The following is a 20,649-nucleotide window of genomic DNA, read 5'->3' as shown; positions in this document are numbered from 1 at the left end:
ATATTGCTAGTCAAAGGGCAGACTGCAAATGACTATGAACAATTTTCACAATAATAGTTAACAGCTTTTTATAAATCGATTGGAATATGAAGGTAGATCGTGGGGTTTGTTTAACCGTACTTCACCACATTCGTCAATGTGGGTTGAACTGATTCATGTCACTCGTCACTTACTGGCATTAGCTATGACCGGGTTTGTAGCGCCATGCTGCTCTGCGTTTTGGTCTACATCACTGATATCTTCATGTGAATTAGAGGCACCAAATATACACATGGCCACTTTGGGCCATTTTGAAATTATGCCACGAGTAGTGTCAAAAATGCAAAATGATTCAACCATTATATGGACACACCCATAACATGAATTGCAGAATACGAAATATTTCAAATTGTATTCGTAATCTGTCATCAATCTGCAAATAAATATCGGGATAAAGACCCAAATAGCCACATGAATCAGGCCCGTTGTCTCATTAGGATTTCAACTGGCTTAAACAACAGAGTGATTAATGCATATACCCCATAGCATATCTTATAATTGGATTATGGCAGCTATGGTTACATTTATAAATAGTTTCGTGCTTGACAGAGCTATCTGAAGCTAATCTTCTGCCGGCTCCCAGCTGTCTGCCCTCCAGCGCTTCTTGACGCCCGTAGCCCAGGTGCATCTGATGCCGCGTCTCCACGGCTATTGGTACGTGTGCCGCATCGGTGCTGGCACCAGAGAGCTGCGTATCAATGACAGCAGCCCAGCCTGAACGACTCAAATACCAGACTCAGGCTCTTGGGCTCACTTCTTGACCCGTGCGGAAAATTTTAAACTCGACCAATGACAGAAGCACTCGTGGCATATCATTGATGTCACGTGTAACTATATTCTGAATCATATGGCAGGAGGAAAGTAACAGTTTCTAAACGCGTTGTAATTGAATATTAAAAAATGTCAACCAATCCAAGGAAGTAGTAGACGCTGTACGGAATGCAGTGACACCGCCAGGATGTGTATGGATGACGCATGGATCAGTGATGTGTTTGATGTGTTTGATGGGTTGAACTTCACCACAGTTGCATTTCGACAATTATTTAATCTTTCACATTTATCCCATGTTGCGTTCGAGCGCGGTTTAACGTGGGCCATAGTTGTCATGAGAGAGAAGCCCGGTACTTCCAGAGTCGGGTTCTCAAGTAGGTTTGTTTGCCACGTCCATAGCCGCCCACGATCAGATCAGCGAGTGCCAGTGTTTTAATTTTCGACTGTTAGAGCAGAGGTACACATATATAAATGTTTCCTGGGTTTCAGCCTCAGACATGGGGGTTGTTCGTTTAGGTCTTATAGTGGCAGGGGGATGTTTTCCATAATCTTGTGATACTCCTGGGTCATCGCAACATAACCTCGGATATTGGCTGGGGCGAGGTTCGCCAGCACAGGAAGCCACAGGAATGGAGTGGACTTCAGAATGTTGCTGAAGAGAGGAAGTGTGGTGTTTGTGTGAGAACTGCGCTCCCCACTTGAGCACGGTACTCTGTGATGGTGGACCAAGGCTTGCGTCGATATCTTTTACGTGCAGGCGTCGCTTGCCCACATTGTTCCTGTCAGTTTTGGAATCATGGTCACTCGTGTTTTACTTTGTTTCGGTTTGTTCAAGGTGGTGGCGATTGGCGAGCGTCCGGTCTAGGGTAACTGATTGTGCATTTGTAGTGTTCCACAGAGGGTTTTCGTAGCTCGGTTGTTGTTGGCTGTGGAATATGGAGACGATGCTCTTGGAGGTGTTTGTCTTAAGCGATCAATTCCTAAAATATGCTTCTTGGATCATTATATCTTTTTCAAGATTTTTCCCGTGTGCTCTATTGTCTGTGCTTGTCTTGCCAGCATGATGTAATCCGCGTATGTGAACTTGCAGGAGGATGTCGCCGGAATGTCACTGGTGGAATTTGAACAGCACTGTGACAAGAACATATTCCTGAGGGAGTCGATTGTTCAATATTCGTGAGCTGCTGGCAGCTTCACCAAGGTGGCAAGGCATAGCTGTCGCAAGATTCAGTAGAAGACCCTTGCGCCATACATTGTCGTCGATGAACAGCGTTGCTGTTTTGAGCTGATGTTCAAAGATAGTCTCAATTTGACTTGTATAAGCAAGCACCTAATCGCTACAATTTCGGCCGGTTCTATATCCAGCTTGTTTCTTGTGGACTATATCCTCAAGCATAGGCGTCAGCTTTTGAAGTCGGGTTCACTTGGTTAGCTTGTAACAGATGTTGAGGGAAATCGGGCTTTTCGGGTCCAATGCGTCAATTCCAAATATAATAATGAATATGATCTTAGCTGCCTTCCACTCCTTTGGTACTACACCTGAGGAGAAAATGTCCACAAGGAAAGTGGCCAATTTATCGCTCATGGTCCCAAGTTCTGGGTGAATTCCAGATTAATCCCATGGAGGCCTGCGGCTTTCCTGGATTTCATTTGAACTATACCAGCATCTACGTTCCCCATTGAGAAAGGACTGGATAATTCCGAGGTTTTTGGCATTTGTCGAAAGTGCGGTAAAGTTTTTATAACCTCATGATTTGTCGAATGGCGCTCGTGAATTACTGATTGTCTGTAAATGTCATCAGGGTTGTAAGTGCTGCTCCCAGCCTCCCAGCAGCCTTAGGCTCGTTTTTACAAAGGCAAGAACCTCTACCGTTTCGTACCACCTTTGTTTTATTGCCGAATGCAGTGCTTCCAGCAAAGCTTTTGTGGTGTCCTGCTTCTGAGTGGCATTGAATTGTTGGAAAAGTTGCTCGCTTTCTGGAGATAAAGAGGGAGTGGAGGCTTTTCTCAAGCCTCTTGCGATGTTGGCCTCATCGGGTGCCTTGGCAGGACCAACGAAGCGATGGTAGTTGGTAACGCGTGGGGGAATCATTGCAATGGATTCCTCAATATCCGTGGTGTAATTCGGCCACGCAGCAGTTTTGGTGCAAAGTGAAATGCGGAATTTCCACCATTGCTCAGGACTGTAACCAGCTGTAAATCTTTTACTTTTTTTCTGTATTTTATCTCAGCACAATAAATGGTTGTAGTGACGGATAAGCATAATGTGCGAGTCGTTTACAACTGGTAGCCCTTACGTGGCAACGGGACCGAGTTAATTAATTTCGCGGGCCGGATCCATCCATAGATATTTGCACCCCTGAGTCAGCCACACCTGGATTAGACACTGGCAAAATCATAATAAGAGATTCTTAAAATGACAAGGTTGAGAGCAACATATTTTTATGTTGTTATATCAGCAGCAGAAGCAAACTTTTGTTATTACATAAACAGCCATTTATATCACGTTCTATATGTTACTTGCGGTAAGTACCAGGCGTTGCCCGGGCGAAAAATACAGACACACACATCAACCGACACACACAGACATAGACCCACACAAAGACATCGACTTACACACACACACATATGTAGACTCTCACACACACACATCGACCGAAGCACACATGCATTTACACACACACATATTGACGAAGACACACACATGGACTTACACACACATATGGACTCCAACACATACACATCGACTGACACACATAGACACACACACAGTGACTTACACATTGACATGGAGCCATGCACACACATCGACTGAAACATACAAAACGACTGAGACACACACGTGGACGGAGATGCACACTTGGACTTACACATACACATCTGGCGTTGCCCGTGCAAAAAAGACACACACACATCGACTTACACGCACACATGGACCTAAACGCGCACACACACACATCGACTGACACATACACATCGACATACACAGCAATCCCCGATGATGCTAGAGCAATTTTCTCTCTCTGGCGAGGCTTAGCGAGGAGCAGTTTGAAAACAAAGGTTTTCCCAGTACTGGCAGATGCATAAAGGAAAAAAAAAAGAATCGATTTGTAGTCTCAATGTCTTCCAAGATTTTCGTGTAGGCTTCAATTTGTGCATCCATTAGCTTTGGTTCAATCTCCTAAAAAAAGTTTAAGAAGCTGTAAAGCATAATAGCATATTTAACATAGAATATCTTGAGCAAGGGCATGCAGGTTGTCCCTGTAGGGCGTTGGTAGTCCCATAGACGCGAGGTATTTTCCACCAATGGAGTGCAGTTTGTCAAAAAGGAGGAAGGGCCTGTTTGAAGATGACATCAGAAAAGTTGACGTCGAGGTTTGTATTTTGCCATTGATCTCCGTGGAGGATGTCCTCACTCATGCCCTCTTTGTATTTTTTCCAGTCACATGGGGTTAGATGGGCTGCAAACTTGAAGATTTATGCAGAAGAGCAATGTCAGTTGGAAAGGGGACTGCCCAACAGAAGCTTCTGTCATAGGTTAATGAAGATGGTGATCATGCGCAAGAATTGCACGAAGATTGCAAGCTTCCCTGTATGTTTGACAGACAACTCCTTCCACTGTTTAGAGGTCTTGGAAATATTAGTGCCCTTTGGCAACATGGAGAAGCATTGGGAGAAAGTAGCACTGCGGATTGTTGGGATGAACTATGTAGACTTGTCCTAAGGCATGTGATTCACCGTCAGCAGGGCAGCCAGTTGTCCCGACAGAGGGAGGAACGAGACGGACAAGCCGGCCGAGACAAATCACACTCGGACAGCAGAGACACAGACACAGCGACGACGACGACGACATCCTGTCTTTGGACAGCGAACTCCAGCGTGCAGCCATCGGAGGGACAGACGATGGATGGCGTGGAGGAGCCTGTGATGGCGTGGAGGAGGCGATGATGGCGTGGAGGAGGCCGTTGATGGCGTGGAGGAGGCCGTTGATGGCGTGGAGAAGGCCGTGATGGCGTGGAGGAGGCCGTGATGGCGTGGAAGAGGCGGTGATGGCGTGGAAGAGGCGGTGATGGCGTGGAGGAGGCGGTGATGGCGTTGAGGAGGCCGAGATGGCGTGGAGGAGGCCGAGATGGCGTGGAAGAGGCGGTGATGGCGTGAAGGAGGCGGTGATGGCGTGGAGGAGGCCGTGATGGCGTGGAAGAGGCGGTGATGGCGTGGAGGAGGCCGTGATGGCGTGGAGGAGGCCGTGATGGCGTGGAGGAGGCCGTGATGGCGTGGAAGAGGCCGCGATGGCGTGGAGGAGGCCGTGATGGTGTGGAGGAGGTCGTGATGGCATGGAGGAGGCCGTGATGGCGTGGAAGAGGCCGCGATGGTGTGGAGGAGGCCGTGATGGTGTGGAGGAGGCCGTGATGGCGTGGAGGAGGCCGCGATGGTGTGGAGGAGGCCGTGATGGTGTGGAGGAAGCCGTGATGGTGTGGAGGAGGTCGTGATGGAGTGGAGGAGGCCATGATGGCATGGAAGAGGCCGCGATGGTGTGGAGGAGGCCGCGATGGTGTGGAGGAGGCCGTGATGGCGCGGAAGAGGCCGCGATGGTGTGGAGGAGGTCGTGATGGCGTGGAGGAGGCCGTGATGGCGTGGAGGAGGCCGTGATGGCGTGGAGGAGGCCGTGATGGCGTGGAGGAGGCCGTGATGGCGTGGAGGAGGCCGTGATGGCGTGGAGGAGGCCGTGATGGCGTGGAGGAGGCCGCGATGGCGTGGAAGAGGCCGCGATGGCGTGGAGGAGGCCGTGATGGTGTGGAGGCGGTCGTGATGGCGTGGAGGAGGTCGTGATGGCGTGGAAGAGGCCGCGATGGTGTGGAGGAGGCCGTGATGGCGTGGAGGAGGCCGCGATGGTGTGGAGGAGGCCGTGATGGTGTGGAGGAGGTCGTGATGGAGTGGAGGAGGCCATGATGGCGTGGAGGAGGCCGTGATGGCGTGGAGGAGGTCGTGATGGCGTGGAGGAGGCCGTGATGGCGTGGAGGAGGCCGGGATGGCGTGGAAGAGGCCGCGATGGTGTGGAGGAGGCCGCGATGGCGTGGAGGAGCCCGCGATGGTGTGGAGGAGGCCGCGATGGTGTGGAGGAGGTCGTGATGGCGTGGAGGAGGTCGTGATGGTGTAGAGGAGGCCGTGATGGCGTGGAGGAGGCCATGATGGCGGGGAGGATACCGTGATACACTCACTCACAAATTTTAATCACAATTCCTATGATTACTGTTGTTACATTATTTTCATAGCTTTATTTTGGTGATTTCGAAAACATATGGTTAAGCCATGTTTCTTGCGGAAGTGCAGAGTTGGCCTGATAACTTTAATCTAAATTGTCTTGTGGTTTTTATTGTTTGACTTGCATCACACTGGGATTTTTGCACAAGTATTGTAATACAGTGTTTTTTTTCTGGAAGATTTGCTGGTTGATCCAGGATGTTTCTGTTGAGCGTCGTCGCTTTAAGATGTTCTCTGTTCATATTTTGTTTGTTGCGGTTGCACCCGAAGGCGCTCACTCTCAATGTTGGCATACTCATCGACAACATACTGGTGAAAGAGGTTGGCGCACAATAATATGTCGTTTCCTCCTCTGTCCATGATCACAAAGGAATATAATTTTATTTAGAGGAGACAGTATTGTGAGGATGTCTTTGTCCTGCAGCTTTGTAATTGGAGGAATCTTGACGTGCTACCCATTTTGGCCTTGCAATAGGAAAATGTGTTTTTGTAGGGCATCGTATGCTCTGTTATTGTCGGGAAATCGTGCGATGGTGTTTTCTTGGTATGGAAGAACAATGTCTCTCTCACAATGTTCCTCACCCACCGTAAGAAAGCAAGGTGAACAATATTTGGGGCATTGAACCTCCCTGCGTGCTTCCTGCTTTGGTGAAAAGTAAAGGTGCGGTACTGGAAAATAAAAATGGGTGATCTTCCCACCAATGTAACAAAACGATATACGAAATTCAATGGGCTGTAACTAAGAAAGTCCTACGTATATAGCAGTCTAACATATTAATCAGCATCGCAGTACTACGTATCAGTAAATAGCGTGACGTGAGCAATCGAAAGAATAGAAATTCTTTGAAGAAATAAGCTGAAATAAGTATACATTAAAGAGCAGCAGTACACACAGGTAAGTTGAGAAGCAGGCTACAGTCTAGATTATAGACTGCCAGTACGCCGACTAAATGACATAAGCATTGCTACAGTCGACATAAGCTGAAAAAGCAGAAAACAGTGGATATGAAAGGCTGGCAGTACACTGAATGAGGTAAAGAAGCAGGCAACAGATTATAGACTGGCATACACTGATAATGGGCAAAAGCGAAATTAGCAGCATAGATAATAGAGTGCCAGGGCACTGACGTAAATTAATCAGCAGGCAGCAGGCAGCAGGCCACATGACAGACTGGCAGTAGACCATCTGTCAACTTATTAGCTTCATAATAGTAAACAATGCACCTCAGTTTTTATCTGCACACAAACATAATTGTAATATCGGACAACTAATTAGTTTGATAATTTTAAACAATGAACCAGAGTTCTTATGTGCACACAAACATAATTATTGTAATATCTGGCAACTTATGAGTTTCATTATAGTAAACAATGAACGTGAGTTCTAATCTGCACACAAACATTATTATAGTGATATCTGGCAACCTATTTGTATCATAGTAAACAATGAACCAGAGTTCTTATGTGCACACAAATATTATTATAGTAATATCTGGAAACGTATTTGTTTCATAATAGTAAGCAATGAACCTGAGTTCTTAGCGTAGGAAGCAAGGAAATTTGTACTTACCATAGCCGTGGTGAGGCCTTGTCCCGTGCGGAGCCCCCGTTCTGGCCTACATTGCCGAGGCGGCGGAGGTGGCACGTTGCCAGGCTGGGGGCTGGGCCGCAACCCCCGCACCCCCCCCCCCCACCATCCCCCCGCCCGTGCAATAATAATGCTATCTAAGCACTATAATATTATTATCTACGGACTCTGTAGTATTAACTGTCCTCAACGTGTTGGGAGGGGGGCGAAGAAGACATGACACTGTGAAGAAATAGCCGCAGCGTTGTATGTTTATTCATTGCATGCGAAACGCGTAAAAGAAAATGTCCCCCACGAGCTCGACCGAACACGCATCACTTGGCAGGGTCCGCCCCCCCCCCCACCCAATTGGCGTGAGTTGGTACGACCGGTGTCGCGCAATAAATAAATATATCGGAATCCCACTAAATAGCTAATTCAACTAATTTAAAGGTGACGGACGTGAAAAAGGAATAGCCTATTCCCACCGCGGGGCTTAGGGCGTGCTGCCTGGCAATTTTTTTTCCACATATACCCCACCATAGGAGAGCCAAATCCCTTGTAAGCGCGCAGAGACTTTTATATATAAGATAAATAAATTACCAAGTTGCCGCTTTCAAAAAAACCTACACGTAAAATAACAAGTTAAATACATAAAATATATAACTGTAAATGTGTACTCTTACTGTTATTTATTGTGAGTTCTTTCTTCCCATAAATAGCTGAAGGCCAGTTGACCAAAACAGAGCCCTACCTTGGCTCTCAATGGCAATAAAAAATGTTTTTATCCCATTCATGTCTATCGCATAAATACATGTGCACACTCAACAGTCTCTACCTCGTCACATGACAAAGCAGATTGTGATGAGACTGCCAACTCGCATCTGGAATGCAGTCACTTTATAAACTGGGATATGTGAGTTTCCATCCATCTTGTATGACCACAAGGATACACAGAAAAAGGACCATCTAGGACCGCGTGCCCCCGATGCCCAAGGGTCTGCCGATCCAGAATTGGACTCCTCAGCCACCTCAAAAAGCCAGCACCAAACCCAATGGACATCATTCTCGAATCTCAAGGGGCTACCGATGATAGACATACATTTTTCCCGATTAGAATCCAACGGGAAAATATGAACTTGGATATGCATTATTTGTCTGCATATGAATGTTGCAGCCATATTAGTGAGCAAGCTTGGTACGGTACGCAAGCTTGCATACCGTACCACGTCGTCATCTTGCTTACCGCTGTCTGTTCTCTCTGCCTGGATCCTCTCTTTGGAATTTTCACACTTAAATTCTAACTTAGCAATCTTTGAAATACGTAATCAACCGGGCTATGCGTTAATTGTATGTTGACCGACTCTCTGTGTTGCATTACATTACATTTCGATATTTTACTAGGTTATTTAATTTTAGTGTGTCTTTCTCCTGATTTTCAAGCTTGCGTGCCGTGCCGCGTCGTCATCTTACTTGCAGCAGCATCACGTTGCCGTCCACTCATTGATATGCTAATTTTTTCTCTGCCCCCTCCCTCTCTCCGCCCCCGCCCCCCTCTATATTTAAGGCACCGTCACAGAAACGACCTCTCTCTTTGTGCCGATGTGTCCTCTCTCTGTGTGTCCTTGTGATGTCTGTCTGCTTGTATGTCTGTCTATAGTTTTCTAGTTAGATTTTTGTTGCTATTTCTTTTATGCCTGATGACGATTGCTTGTGTTGCAATCGAAACGTCGTAATATGCTATTATTTAATTTATTATTTTATCTTTAGACGTGACTTAACCGAAAGAACCAAAGAATAAAGTATTGTCGTTCATTTTTGGCAACCATTTTGTGTGTAATGAGTGCGACCTTATAATATATTTGTTCAGGAACCGGAAGCCAATGCAGCTTGGCGAGCACTGGGCGGACATAGCCAGATTTTGCAGTACCCGTCACAACGTGCCAAATAGTGTTGAACATGCTACAGCTTGGTAATGTTTTTACCAGACGTCCCGTAAATTTGTGAGTTACAGTAACGGAGCCTTGTTGAGACTATGCTACAAGCCACCTTGTTGGCTATGTCATGACTGAATCGTGGTCGAATGTGTCAGAGCACTGATATGAAAATTGCACTAGATTCTACACGTGGTGGTCAAATGACATACTGGTCGAGTATAGTGCCGAGGCTCTTTAGAAACTGAATCCTGGAGTCTGCGACGACCACACCTGATCCTCCCACAAATGTTTTTGCCCGAGCCTGCGTGCCAACCAGCAGAACCTCCGATTTTTCAAAATTAAGCAGCATTTCGTTTCGTGCAAAACACATGTACACCACTCGTGTGCAATCTTCGAGGTTACCCAGGCTCTCCATATCGAACCTTGACCTCATTGCGGTATACAATTGTGTATCATCAGCATATTGATGGAACTTGATGCCATGCAATGAGATGGCATCGGCGATCAGAGACGCATGTTGAAAATAGGAAGGGCCTGAGGACGAATCCCTGTGGTACGCCAAACTCGGCACAGAATAGGTGAGGACTGTTCATCACCCAGCTTGATGAATTGTAATTGATCATCCCAATGTTTTTGTACTTATGTCACTCGACCTGCAATTGGCCATTATTGCTCTAGAGACGCACAAGTATGACATGATGCGTATGTAGAAAGTTCACGACTCAGCCAGCTGACAGAGGTACGGAAAATAAAATCACCTAGCAACTGCAATATTACACACAATCATAATACGCCAATATCGTACAACTATGATTAGTGACAGGTTAATTAAAACGAAAAAGTATTGCGCGAAAACATTCTGGTAACATCGAGATCTTCAGTAAAAAAAACCTGCTTGTTTTTTTTATTAACCTGTTATTTTACAAACAAATTAGATGAGCAGATAACATGTATCCTTTATATATCCGTCTCCACGTAATTATTTTTTAAGGTCTTGCTTACACAACCCATCAGCAGCACGATCTTCTGAGAGTGCATTATTTCATCAACAATGATTCAAGACAAGCAAACTCTGGACCAGTTTTGACAAAGTATTTCTTCAGCAACATCAGGCTCTTGAATCGTTGTTTGTAAACAGACAATTTAACAGGCAAGGCCCCTGTCTTTATGATATGGGTCCCATTTCACTGAAAAAGTATAGTGAGGAAATAAAGTATTTGATCCCCTGCTGATTTTGTACGTTTGCCCACTGACAAAGAAATGATCAGTCTATAAATTTAATGGTAGGTTAATTTGAACAGTGAGAGACAGAATAACAACAACAAAATCCAGAAAAAACGCATGTCAAAAATGTTATAAATTGATTTGCATTTTAATGAGGGAAATAAGTATTTGACCCCCTCTCAATCAGAAAGATTTCTGGCTCCCAGGTTCTGGCTTAACGAGCTGAGATTAGGAGCACACTCTTAAAGGGAGTGCTACTAATCTCAGCTTGTTACCTGTATTAAAGACACCTGTTCACAGAAGCAATCAATCAATCAGATTCCAAACTTTCCACCATGGCCAAGACCAAAGAGCTCTCCAAGGATGTCAGGGACAAGATTGTAGACCTACACAAGGCTGGAATGGGCTACAAGACCATCGCCAAGCAACTTGGTGAGAAGGTGACAACAGTTGGTGCGATTATTCGCAAATGGAAGAAACACAAAAGAACTGTCAATCTCCCTCGGCCTGGGGCTCCATGCAAGATCTCACCTCGTGGAGTTGCAATGATCATGAGAACAGTGATGAATCAGCCCAGAACTACACGGGAGGATCTTGTCAATGATCAAGGCAGCTGGGACCATAGTCACCAAGAAAACAGTTGGTAGCACACTACGCCATGGAGGACTTAAATCCTGCAGCGCCCGCAAGGTCCCCCTGCTCAAGAAAGCACATATACATGCCCATCTGAAGTTTGCCAATGAACATCTGAATGATTCAGAGGACAACTGGGTGAAAGTGTTGTGGTCAGATGAGACCAAAATGAAGCTCTTTGGCATCAACTCAACTCGCCGTGTTTGGAGGAGGAGGAATGCTGCCTATGACCCCAAGAACACCATCCCTCCCGTCAAACATGGAGGTGGAAACATTATGCTTTGGGGGTGTTTTTCTGCTAAGGGGACAGGACAACTTCACCGCATCAAAGGGACGATGGACGGGGCCATGTACCGTCAAATCTTGAGTGAGAACCTCCTTCCCTCAGCCAGGGCATTGAAAATGGGTCGTGGATGGGTATTCCAGCATGACAATGACCCAAAACACACGGCCAAGGCAACGAAGGAGTGGCTCAAGAAGAAGCACATTAAGGTACTGGAGTGGCCTAGCCAGTCTCCAGACCTTAATCCCATAGAAAATCTGTGGAGGGAGCTGAAGGTTCGAGTTGCCAAACGTCAGCCTCGAAACGTTAATGACTTGGAGAAGATCTGCAAAGAGGAGTGGGACAAAATCCCTCCTGAGATGTGTGCAAACCTGGTGGCCAACTACAAGAAACGTCTGACCTATGTGATTGCCAACAAGGGGTTTGCCACCAAGTACTAAGTCATGTTTTGCAGAGGGGTCAAATATTTATTTCCCTCATTAAAATGCAAATCAATTTATAACATTTTTGACATGCGTTTTTATGGATTTCTTTGTTGTTATTCTGTCTCTCACTGTTCAAATAAACCTACCATTAAAATTATAGACTGATCATTTCTTTGTCAGTGGGCAAACGTACAAAATCAGCAGGGGATCAAATACTTTTTCCCCCCACTGTTTAATACATAGCTAAATAATATGAATGGCTCCACTGAAGCAGGAGCTTGATAACTTACAATCACTTGAATATCTTAATTTGTGCTGCTGTGGTGTTTAACAGTATGTAATGTGAGCGTAAATGGGGTTGTTGCTGGGCTCGGGTCCAATCACACGGCGGGGGGTATTGGTGGGCGGAGCCTGGTCTGCGGGGCGTGTGGGAGGGGCCACCGTTCGCCTCGGCTCCAATGGGGGCGACGTGAATGGGGGCGGAGCCAGCGGGAGAGAGAGAGAGAGAGATAATATGGGAAGGCCGGATCTGAGGATCCGGAGGAGGAGGAGTCAGGGTCACGTGGGGGGAATGTATATAAGTGGGAGCCCGGAAGAGATCGGGGCAGTTGGGGATCTAAGAGGCTGAGCCACGTTGGGTGGTGAGAGGGATCCGCGCCATCGGCCACGTGGCCGAAGGACCTCTGCACGCCGTCGTCCAGTGGTGTGCGGAGTGCGGGAATAGGGTAGTTAACGGGGGAGTGTGCGGGCAAGAGAGAGAGCGAGAGGGAGACAGCATACGCGGGGCGCACGCGAGACAGGACTGGTCCGGGAGAGGGAGAGAGAGCGTGCGCGGGGCGCAAGCGAGACAACACTGGTCCGAGGAAGAGGCCAGTGGGGGTGCGGAGAAGAACCTAAATAAAAGACGAACGGAGACCAGCATCGCCTGATAGTCATTTATTACAAGTGTAAAACATTACTCTAACTTGGCTAAACTGGTCATTTCTTTCCCCCCCCCCCCCCCCCCAGGTTAGATAGTGCACCTTAACATATCTCACCACTCTCATGAGTTTGCACAAATAGCATCTTGCTATCCAATGCCTCCCCTCTGTTTTTTTCCTGACAAATATATCCAATAATACATTTCCAAACCTCTACACTAGGATGATGCAGTCAAAGTTAAACTCCCATTTACAGTGGAGTTCACACTTGGACACGGTGCTACCGAGGACTTATGCACAACAAATTATGGGCAGCTCCCCAACGTCTGGTCAGAACAGAACACGGTCGGGGATTTAATTGTCAATCTTGTCGAGGCAGCATAAAAGCTCGTGAAAACAGCATTGTGTGGATCGGCGTTGGAAGACGGCAATGCAATTTTTTTATGTGTACTTTATATATAAAAAAAAAATCTGTGCAACTGAGTAAGATTGCACTTCTTGAATTAGTTTGCAGGACGGCGCAGTTGAATCAATTGCCGTGGCCATGCACACCATCTGCATTGTTGAGGATATGAGTGATCTTGCGCCAGACCCGTCGCTTCAAGTCAATCTTGCCCCGCTGCTTGACCCGGTACTCTTGCATCTTGAGCTTGGCGTAGTAGTCGGAGAACTTGTTGAAGAGGATTGAGATGGGCAGGCCGTTGAGGATGATGCCGAAGGAGATACAGCCAAAAGCGAAGAACTGGCCCAGGAATGACTCGGGGTACATGTCCCCGTAACCCACCGTGGAGATGGCCACCTGCATGTGCCACGTTCACACCGACGCATCCCTTTTCAGTTTAGGTATCCACCGCCTGCACACCAACAGTGCTCCACAGAAAGAACATCCTGGGTTTGATTCCCAACTCGGGCACCTTTCCGTGTGTGGCTTTTTTATGTCATTGCAATAAGTTTATCTTCACTTCTTACAATAGTTCACCCAGACAGTCTCTTGTAAAGGAGCACCTCGTCTGCGAGGGTGTCCAGGGTGTCAATTGAAACAGAGCAATGTACAAAAACCTTTCAAATCGATACAGGAATATATGCTGTCTTAACAGAGTTGATTTTAGCTGTACAGTAAACCTGTCAAAGCCGGATTAATCAGGGTATGAGCTTTTCCAGTTATGTTGGATGTCTGGCATACTGTAACATTTTAAACGATACATAATTACTCAATTGAAAATGTATTGACATTCAATTACCACCCATCATATTTAATTAATAGTCAATAATATAATTACAATTGCCGTAACATTGCGCATCTTTCCATCATTTTAACGCAGAGGTGAAAGGCTGAGGATCACTGGCTGTGGCCAAAATGTTCTAACTGGTTTGAAAAATGAAAATACATTTCATTCATTCGCAAAAGAAAGCAAATGCACATAAATAAGAGACAGCAGCAGCAGAGCGTGCGAACGAGACGTCCAAGGACACCGCGTTCCCAGAATTAGCGCAAGGGCATGGGGGGAGGGGTAGTGGAGCAAGTTGGGAAAAGAGGAGGGGGCTATCTGCAGTTTATAATCTCTGATATGAGGTAGAACATATTATTTGGTGATGCTGTGATAGCAGTGGTGCGCGAGCAGAAACATGAAAAATAACCTCAACTCATTCGTCAATAACATTGTGGCCTTAAAACGAAACATGCATAATACACGACGTTTCGGGCAATGGCTCTTCATATCACATTATGTGCTATGAAGGCCACCGTAGTATTGACGAATGTGTTGAATTTATGTGACATGTCATACTTTTGTGACAGGTAAATGTTGTTAAGGCTTTTTTGTTCCATTGTTCATTGTTCTTTGTTCACGAGTGGGGCACGTGCGCCCTGGGGGGAGGGGCGGGAAGGGGTTGGGGCGAGGGTGGCTAGCGGGGGGAGTGGGCCTACCGTGGCCCACCACCAGGCGTGCGGGATGCTCGTGAAGTTGGTGCCCTGCACGTCGTGCTCCACCGAGTAGACGAGCGCCGAGAAGGTAAAGATGCCCATCGCAATGAACAGGAAGAGGCACCCCACCTGCGGAGCAATGGTAAAGGTGCAGCCCTGCAGATGCTTTCTCGCGCCACCGCAAGAGATATCTCTAGACAGCTCTTCTAACAGGGAACCAACGCTCTGTATATTAACGTATTATCAGCAAACTAATGTGTATTTACATGTGGAAGGAAATCAGAGCACCCGGAGAAAACCCATTGCATGCGAGGGGGAAACACGGTCCCATACAGGCAGAGCAAGTGCGGGCCACATTTTGTTGTACCGCTTTTTCCTGGAAAGCCAGGGTATGGCACCTCGACGCCAATAAGAAGGGAGTTTCACAACATTTGTGCGATCCGTCAACCCTCACCTCCACAAACCTGGATTACAGGCGCATTCCACCACCACCCAGCTCTACATTGTATTTGGCCTCTTCTTCCATGTTGGTCAGACGTTTTAGAAGAGATGGGAGTACTCACACTTTACTCCGCCACACAAGACCTGCCTAACTGCGGTGTACCGATGTCTGCTACTTAGTGGACAGAATCGAGGGATTTAATCAACGTACACCATTTTTTCAACTGCTGTGCTGGGAGATTGAACTTGCAACCATTGGATTGCAAGTCCAGTGTACGAACCATTGCATAGTGGTAACACATCCATGTTTCACAACAAGGTTCTGTGTGTTATTCCCGACTTGGGCGCCTTTGTTTGGAGTGTGCATGCTCTCCCCCTGTCCAATATGGGTTTCCTCCGGTAGCTAAAAAAAACCCCACACAATGTAGCTGGTCTTGGCGAAAAAAACATCCAAATGCTAAAATATTACCCACAAAGTTACTCGATTGATATTACATGTGGGCAACATCGCCCCCGACTGCGAAAAAACCTGACAAAGAAACTTGAGACCCAGTTGGCAAATCTTTCCTGTGTCGCACCTGCTGGTAGCACTTGCGCAGCGTAAAACCGAAGGCGCGTAGCCCCGTGGAGTGCCGGGCGAGCTTGAGGATGCGGAGGATCCGCATGAGCCTCATGATCCTCATCACCTGCCCCAGCTTGCCGACGCGGTCCACCGCCTGCACCTCGCCATCATACGTGTGGTCCCCCTCGGCCACGAGCTCTTCGGACATTAAGTGGATGTAGAAGGGCAGGATGGCGATGAGATCGAGGCCGTTGCTCACCGCCTTGAGGAAGCCCCGGATGTCAGGGGTGGAGATCAGCCGTAGGAGGTACTCAAGCGTGAAGAACCCGACGCATATGGTCTCCAGAATCTCCAGGGAGGTCTTCTCCCCTTTGCTCAGCTTCTTGGAGTGCATTTCCTCCACCGTGTTGAGGCTCATGCCCACGATAGAGATGAGCACGAAGAGGCTGGAGGCCACCGCCATGATCTTGGCAAGGATGGACGAGAAAGGGTCCTCCATGAAATGCCACACGATGCGTCTCTGTCGCCCAAAGCACATGTCCTGGAAGTGGTAAAACAAGGAAGAAAAAAATGCACGCAGACGCAAGGATTCTGGAAACTTTAGAACACAAGTTAGTCCTCGTGGATATTTAATTACCGATAGTAGCGTTACCTCTCAAACTACACAATTAGATGATGGCGCACAGCCATTGGATGACAAGGGTTATCATTTCAGTGCTAGTTATTTGTCGCTGTTCTGAGAAAATCCTTTAATACATTCATTTGGTTTTCTGTAGGGCAACTCTTTATTAGCAACACGACATTATACAAAACGTATTTATATTTAGTCATCTTTGTAACAATTCTCATCATCATTGCCCCTTGTTAAAGATGGGACAGAGCAAATGCAATAACACTTTCAACATTAGTTGGAGAAAGTGAAAAAACAGACCGTGTTAGTTTGCATTTTAATTCATTTAACTTAATCTGGGCATTTGGTGCTGTGAGCGGTTAACATAATGTCAAATTTAAATAATATGTCAAGCGCTGTCTAATAGAATAAAATATTCATGTGGTTAACGTAATGAATGTGGGAGCGGTTCAGCGCACAGAGCTATGAAGTTACCAGTTTCCTGCCACGGCTTACATCGGTGGCGAGTGCTATCTGAATGGTTCCTGGGTACCCCCCCACCTCACCAACTCACACGGACCAGCGTGGTGAAGTGTGGACAAAAAACCCCTCCAATAAAACAACTCGGCATGGGGAGGTCTTTGCCCAGCACTTGATTGACAAAGGGCAGGAAATGTAATTAACTTTTTTTAATTGTGAAGATTGATAAAGATCAATATGTCATCGTGGCTAAAGCCATGGATACCACCACCACAGCTTACCAGTGCTCTGTCTTCTCTGCCAGATATAGAATGCATACCATCGCCGAGATTACTTCCTGCTGTACATTTCACAACTTTGTGTCAAGTTTCAGTACATGTGGATGTTTTGTATGTCCTAGGTCACACACATGCAGTTAGGGTTGCAACTTGTCCTGGGTTTTCCAGGATTTTCCTCTGGTTGGAGGTAGCTGTCCTGGGAAATCGATAAATCTTCCCAGGACATTAAAAGTCCCGGGTATTGTTAGTTGCATAATAACAATAAATGCACTGCTCAAGACGGTGCATTTATGGTGTAGTTCTCTCCTCTGCCTTGATTGTGAGATTATTTCGTCTTCCCATTCTCTATCTCAGGTGGCAATCCTACATGTAGTGTATGGTAATCGGTGCACTATGCTTATGCTCGCAGCAACCAGAGCTAAATCCACACGTAAAAAGTGTTAGTTGGTGTTTAATTCTGGTCTAGACCTCACTCAGATGCGGGTCTAATATGGAAGTTGGTTCTTTGAAACCATCATGTACTCTTGGCAGCTCTCACCGCTTTGTTGTGTGCCAACGTAGTGGCCTAGCTGTCGAGTGTGCATGCAGTGCAACTGCACAGGGGTCAACGGGTCAGGGGAGGGGCAGGCACCGGGCTAGATAGAGGCAAGGTGGACAGGAGCCCCGTGCCAACCGAAGCTACCCCTCTAATGCCACAATGGTCTTAGTCGGCACTTGCTAACAGCGGCTGTGCGGACAGTCTATATGGTTAGACAAGTGTGAATGCAACAAAAATAATTATCGTTCACATGTCCTGGTGGAGATCTCCCCACTGTAGATATTCGGGGGATTTGTTTTCTTTACCATACTTGGCAACGCTGATGAGTGCTGGTTGGTTCGGAGAGAGGAGCAGGACTGGTTCAGATATCACTCGCCACCGATGCTTGCTGTGGCCGGGGATCAACCCGAGGACACTGGCTTCGTAGTGCAGTGTGCTCAGGTCTCTATCACCCCTCCCCCCCTTTGTAAACAAGTCCACAGCCCGTTGTCAATCGACTGCTGGATAAAGGCCTGGTAATATTGTGCGGATCATCGGTATTGTATTGACCATACTTCACCACGTTTGTTCGGTGCAGTTTGAGCATAGAAGTGAAGTACAACAATGTATTTTGCCGCAAAGCCCTCTGCTGCCCATAATATAGCTGCGGGCCCTATAACACCTCGTTAGGTATGGTGAGCGCCCATCCAAAATGCTATTTAGGCTCAATCCGGCTTAGCTCCCGATCTGACAAGATCCGGTGTATTCTGGGATACATTTGATCATCGACCCCTTGTCAACAATGTCCACTGTACGCAAACTGACTCAAGAGTCTATGTTTTGTCTCAAGAACGTTGAGATTATAGGAGCCCCTTATCTGAAATCAACTAAGGCAGAGCCCTGCCAATAATTCTTACCATACCCAAACGTCAGGCCACCTCCTTGTCACTCTTCTATTGCTATCACGTTCATGGTTCCCGTGAACTCTACTTTGATCTCTCCACCAATGTTGATGTGAACTCGGTCTATCAGACTGTTTCCTCCGATCCAGTGTGTGCTACCACAACACTGAAGGTCCCAATACTTTATTAATAGTATTTATAGTCATTAAGAGGAATAATGGTTTTTAATAATTTACCCATTTCAAGTTGTGAATGAAAATGTTTCCTTGCCAAACCTCACGCCCCTTCCTTCCTCGGCCGATCTACGTTGCATCAATACCTGTCACATGACTAATGTTGTTTACTTGTTTTAACATTTACCCAATCAGGCGCTATACAAGCTGCCATTGGTATTGTTGTACGCTCCTGAACCTTCCTAAAAGACAAAGGCTGCTGCACACCACGATTCATGCCACCTCACAGTTTAATCACTCAAGACATGGGAGTGATCGGTCGTCAACGTTGTGTGAACACAAAGTTCGATTTGCAATAACCACAGACACTTTGGTCTCGCGACTGTGTTCGTGACTTGCGACCATCAATGCATCGACACCATAAAACCAAAGCTTTACATTGTATTGCAGGACTTTAGCAATGGTCGCAACGTCACTTTCTCTCCTCACCTGGAAGTGCTCTTCCTTCGTCTCGGTCACAAACTCGTTCTCCAGCTCCTGCTGCACCTTCAGGTTGTCCTCCATCTCGCTCTGGCGCTCCTCGAACACGATGCGACAGCAGTGGTTTGTGTGACGCACCTGCAGCCCCCAGTATTGGATCTCCTCCACGTAGTTGATTGGGCACAGTTCGTCGCTTACCCACAGCACGCCCGTGCGGTAGTAGGTGAACACGAGGCGGAACACCTCGGGGTCGCGGTCAAAGAAGTACTCGCGGGTGGCCGACGCGTAGTCGTCGCAGACGTCCATGCGCTCCGAGGAGCTCAGCTCCGGCTTGGCGAGGCGGCCGAGCCGTGTCTTTGGGTGGCGCGCGAGGACGCAGCGCGCGATCCTGAACTTGGTGCCGCCGATGTTGAGGTGCAGGATGGGCTCGCCCTGCGTGACGAGGGTGGGCCCGCAGTGGGGAGACGACAGCGACGCCGACGGGATGTTGTTCAAGGAGCTCCAGGCACGCACGCACTGCGAGCGCGCCTGGCACGGCGTCTCGTTCATCGCCGCGTCGGCTGTGGTGGCACGCCGGAGTACATTTCTCCGCGTCGACGTGGTCATTCCCTTGCCCGAAGACCAAGCCATTGTCGTGCCCTGTTGCCGCTGTTTCGGTGTCCTTGGGGTATGTCAAAGAAAATCTCAAACCCAACGGAACTCAAACAGTAGACTTAAAGGAATGATGGCATTGTACAGTCTGCTTTGAAGGACTCGGTTAGGAATTGCACACGCGTGTGGAATCAAATGTGTTAACGCAGCAAAGTTAGTGGACAACGGGCTGCACATTTACATGGGACGCATTGCGTTTCGTCTTCTAATCGCTCATCTTGCTCGGCAAACTGAATGAAATAATCAAAGGATTTCCAGCACAAGTGTGTTTTACCACACAGGCCACGTGGACGATGATTACACGGATTAATCGGCCTAAAAGCATTTATCCAGCTGGACTCCTCCGTTAGCCTCATTACCTATTTTAAGGCAGCGCTAGATTAAGAATGTTCTTCCATGACCATATGCCCGAATACTTTAGAGCGGCAAATTGGGAGATTTAAAAACGTGTTGTGGTGGCGTGCTTTGCTTGGTTTTCGTGGCGCAGGGATCCTTGGATATCGCTAAAAAAAATTGTTTTGACTTTACTTGAAACACTGGTCGAGCGATAGTGTTCATGGACAAAATTAA

The 20,649-nt window shown here is 47.1% G+C and overlaps 1 protein-coding gene across 1 annotated transcript; it reads right to left on the bottom strand.

Annotated features, from left to right (window-relative positions):
* Positions 1–13,218: 13,218 nt before the first annotated feature.
* LOC144941224 (potassium voltage-gated channel subfamily V member 2-like) lies at positions 13,219–20,058 on the bottom strand. Its single transcript, XM_078867843.1, has 4 exons — positions 19,438–20,058; positions 16,005–16,529; positions 14,989–15,114; positions 13,219–13,860 (listed from the first exon to the last, which is right to left on the bottom strand). The coding sequence occupies exons 1-4, from the start codon at positions 20,056–20,058 to the stop codon at positions 13,591–13,593; spliced, it is 1,542 nt and encodes a 513-aa protein (XP_078723969.1). The 3' UTR covers positions 13,219–13,590.
* Positions 20,059–20,649: the final 591 nt, after the last annotated feature.

This window comes from Lampetra fluviatilis, chromosome 24, assembly GCF_964198595.1.
Source record: "Lampetra fluviatilis chromosome 24, kcLamFluv1.1, whole genome shotgun sequence".
Classification (NCBI taxonomy): Eukaryota; Metazoa; Chordata; class Hyperoartia; order Petromyzontiformes; family Petromyzontidae; genus Lampetra; species Lampetra fluviatilis.
Note: the sequence above shows the minus strand (reverse complement) of the source record. Positions and strands in the feature narration are given on the sequence as shown.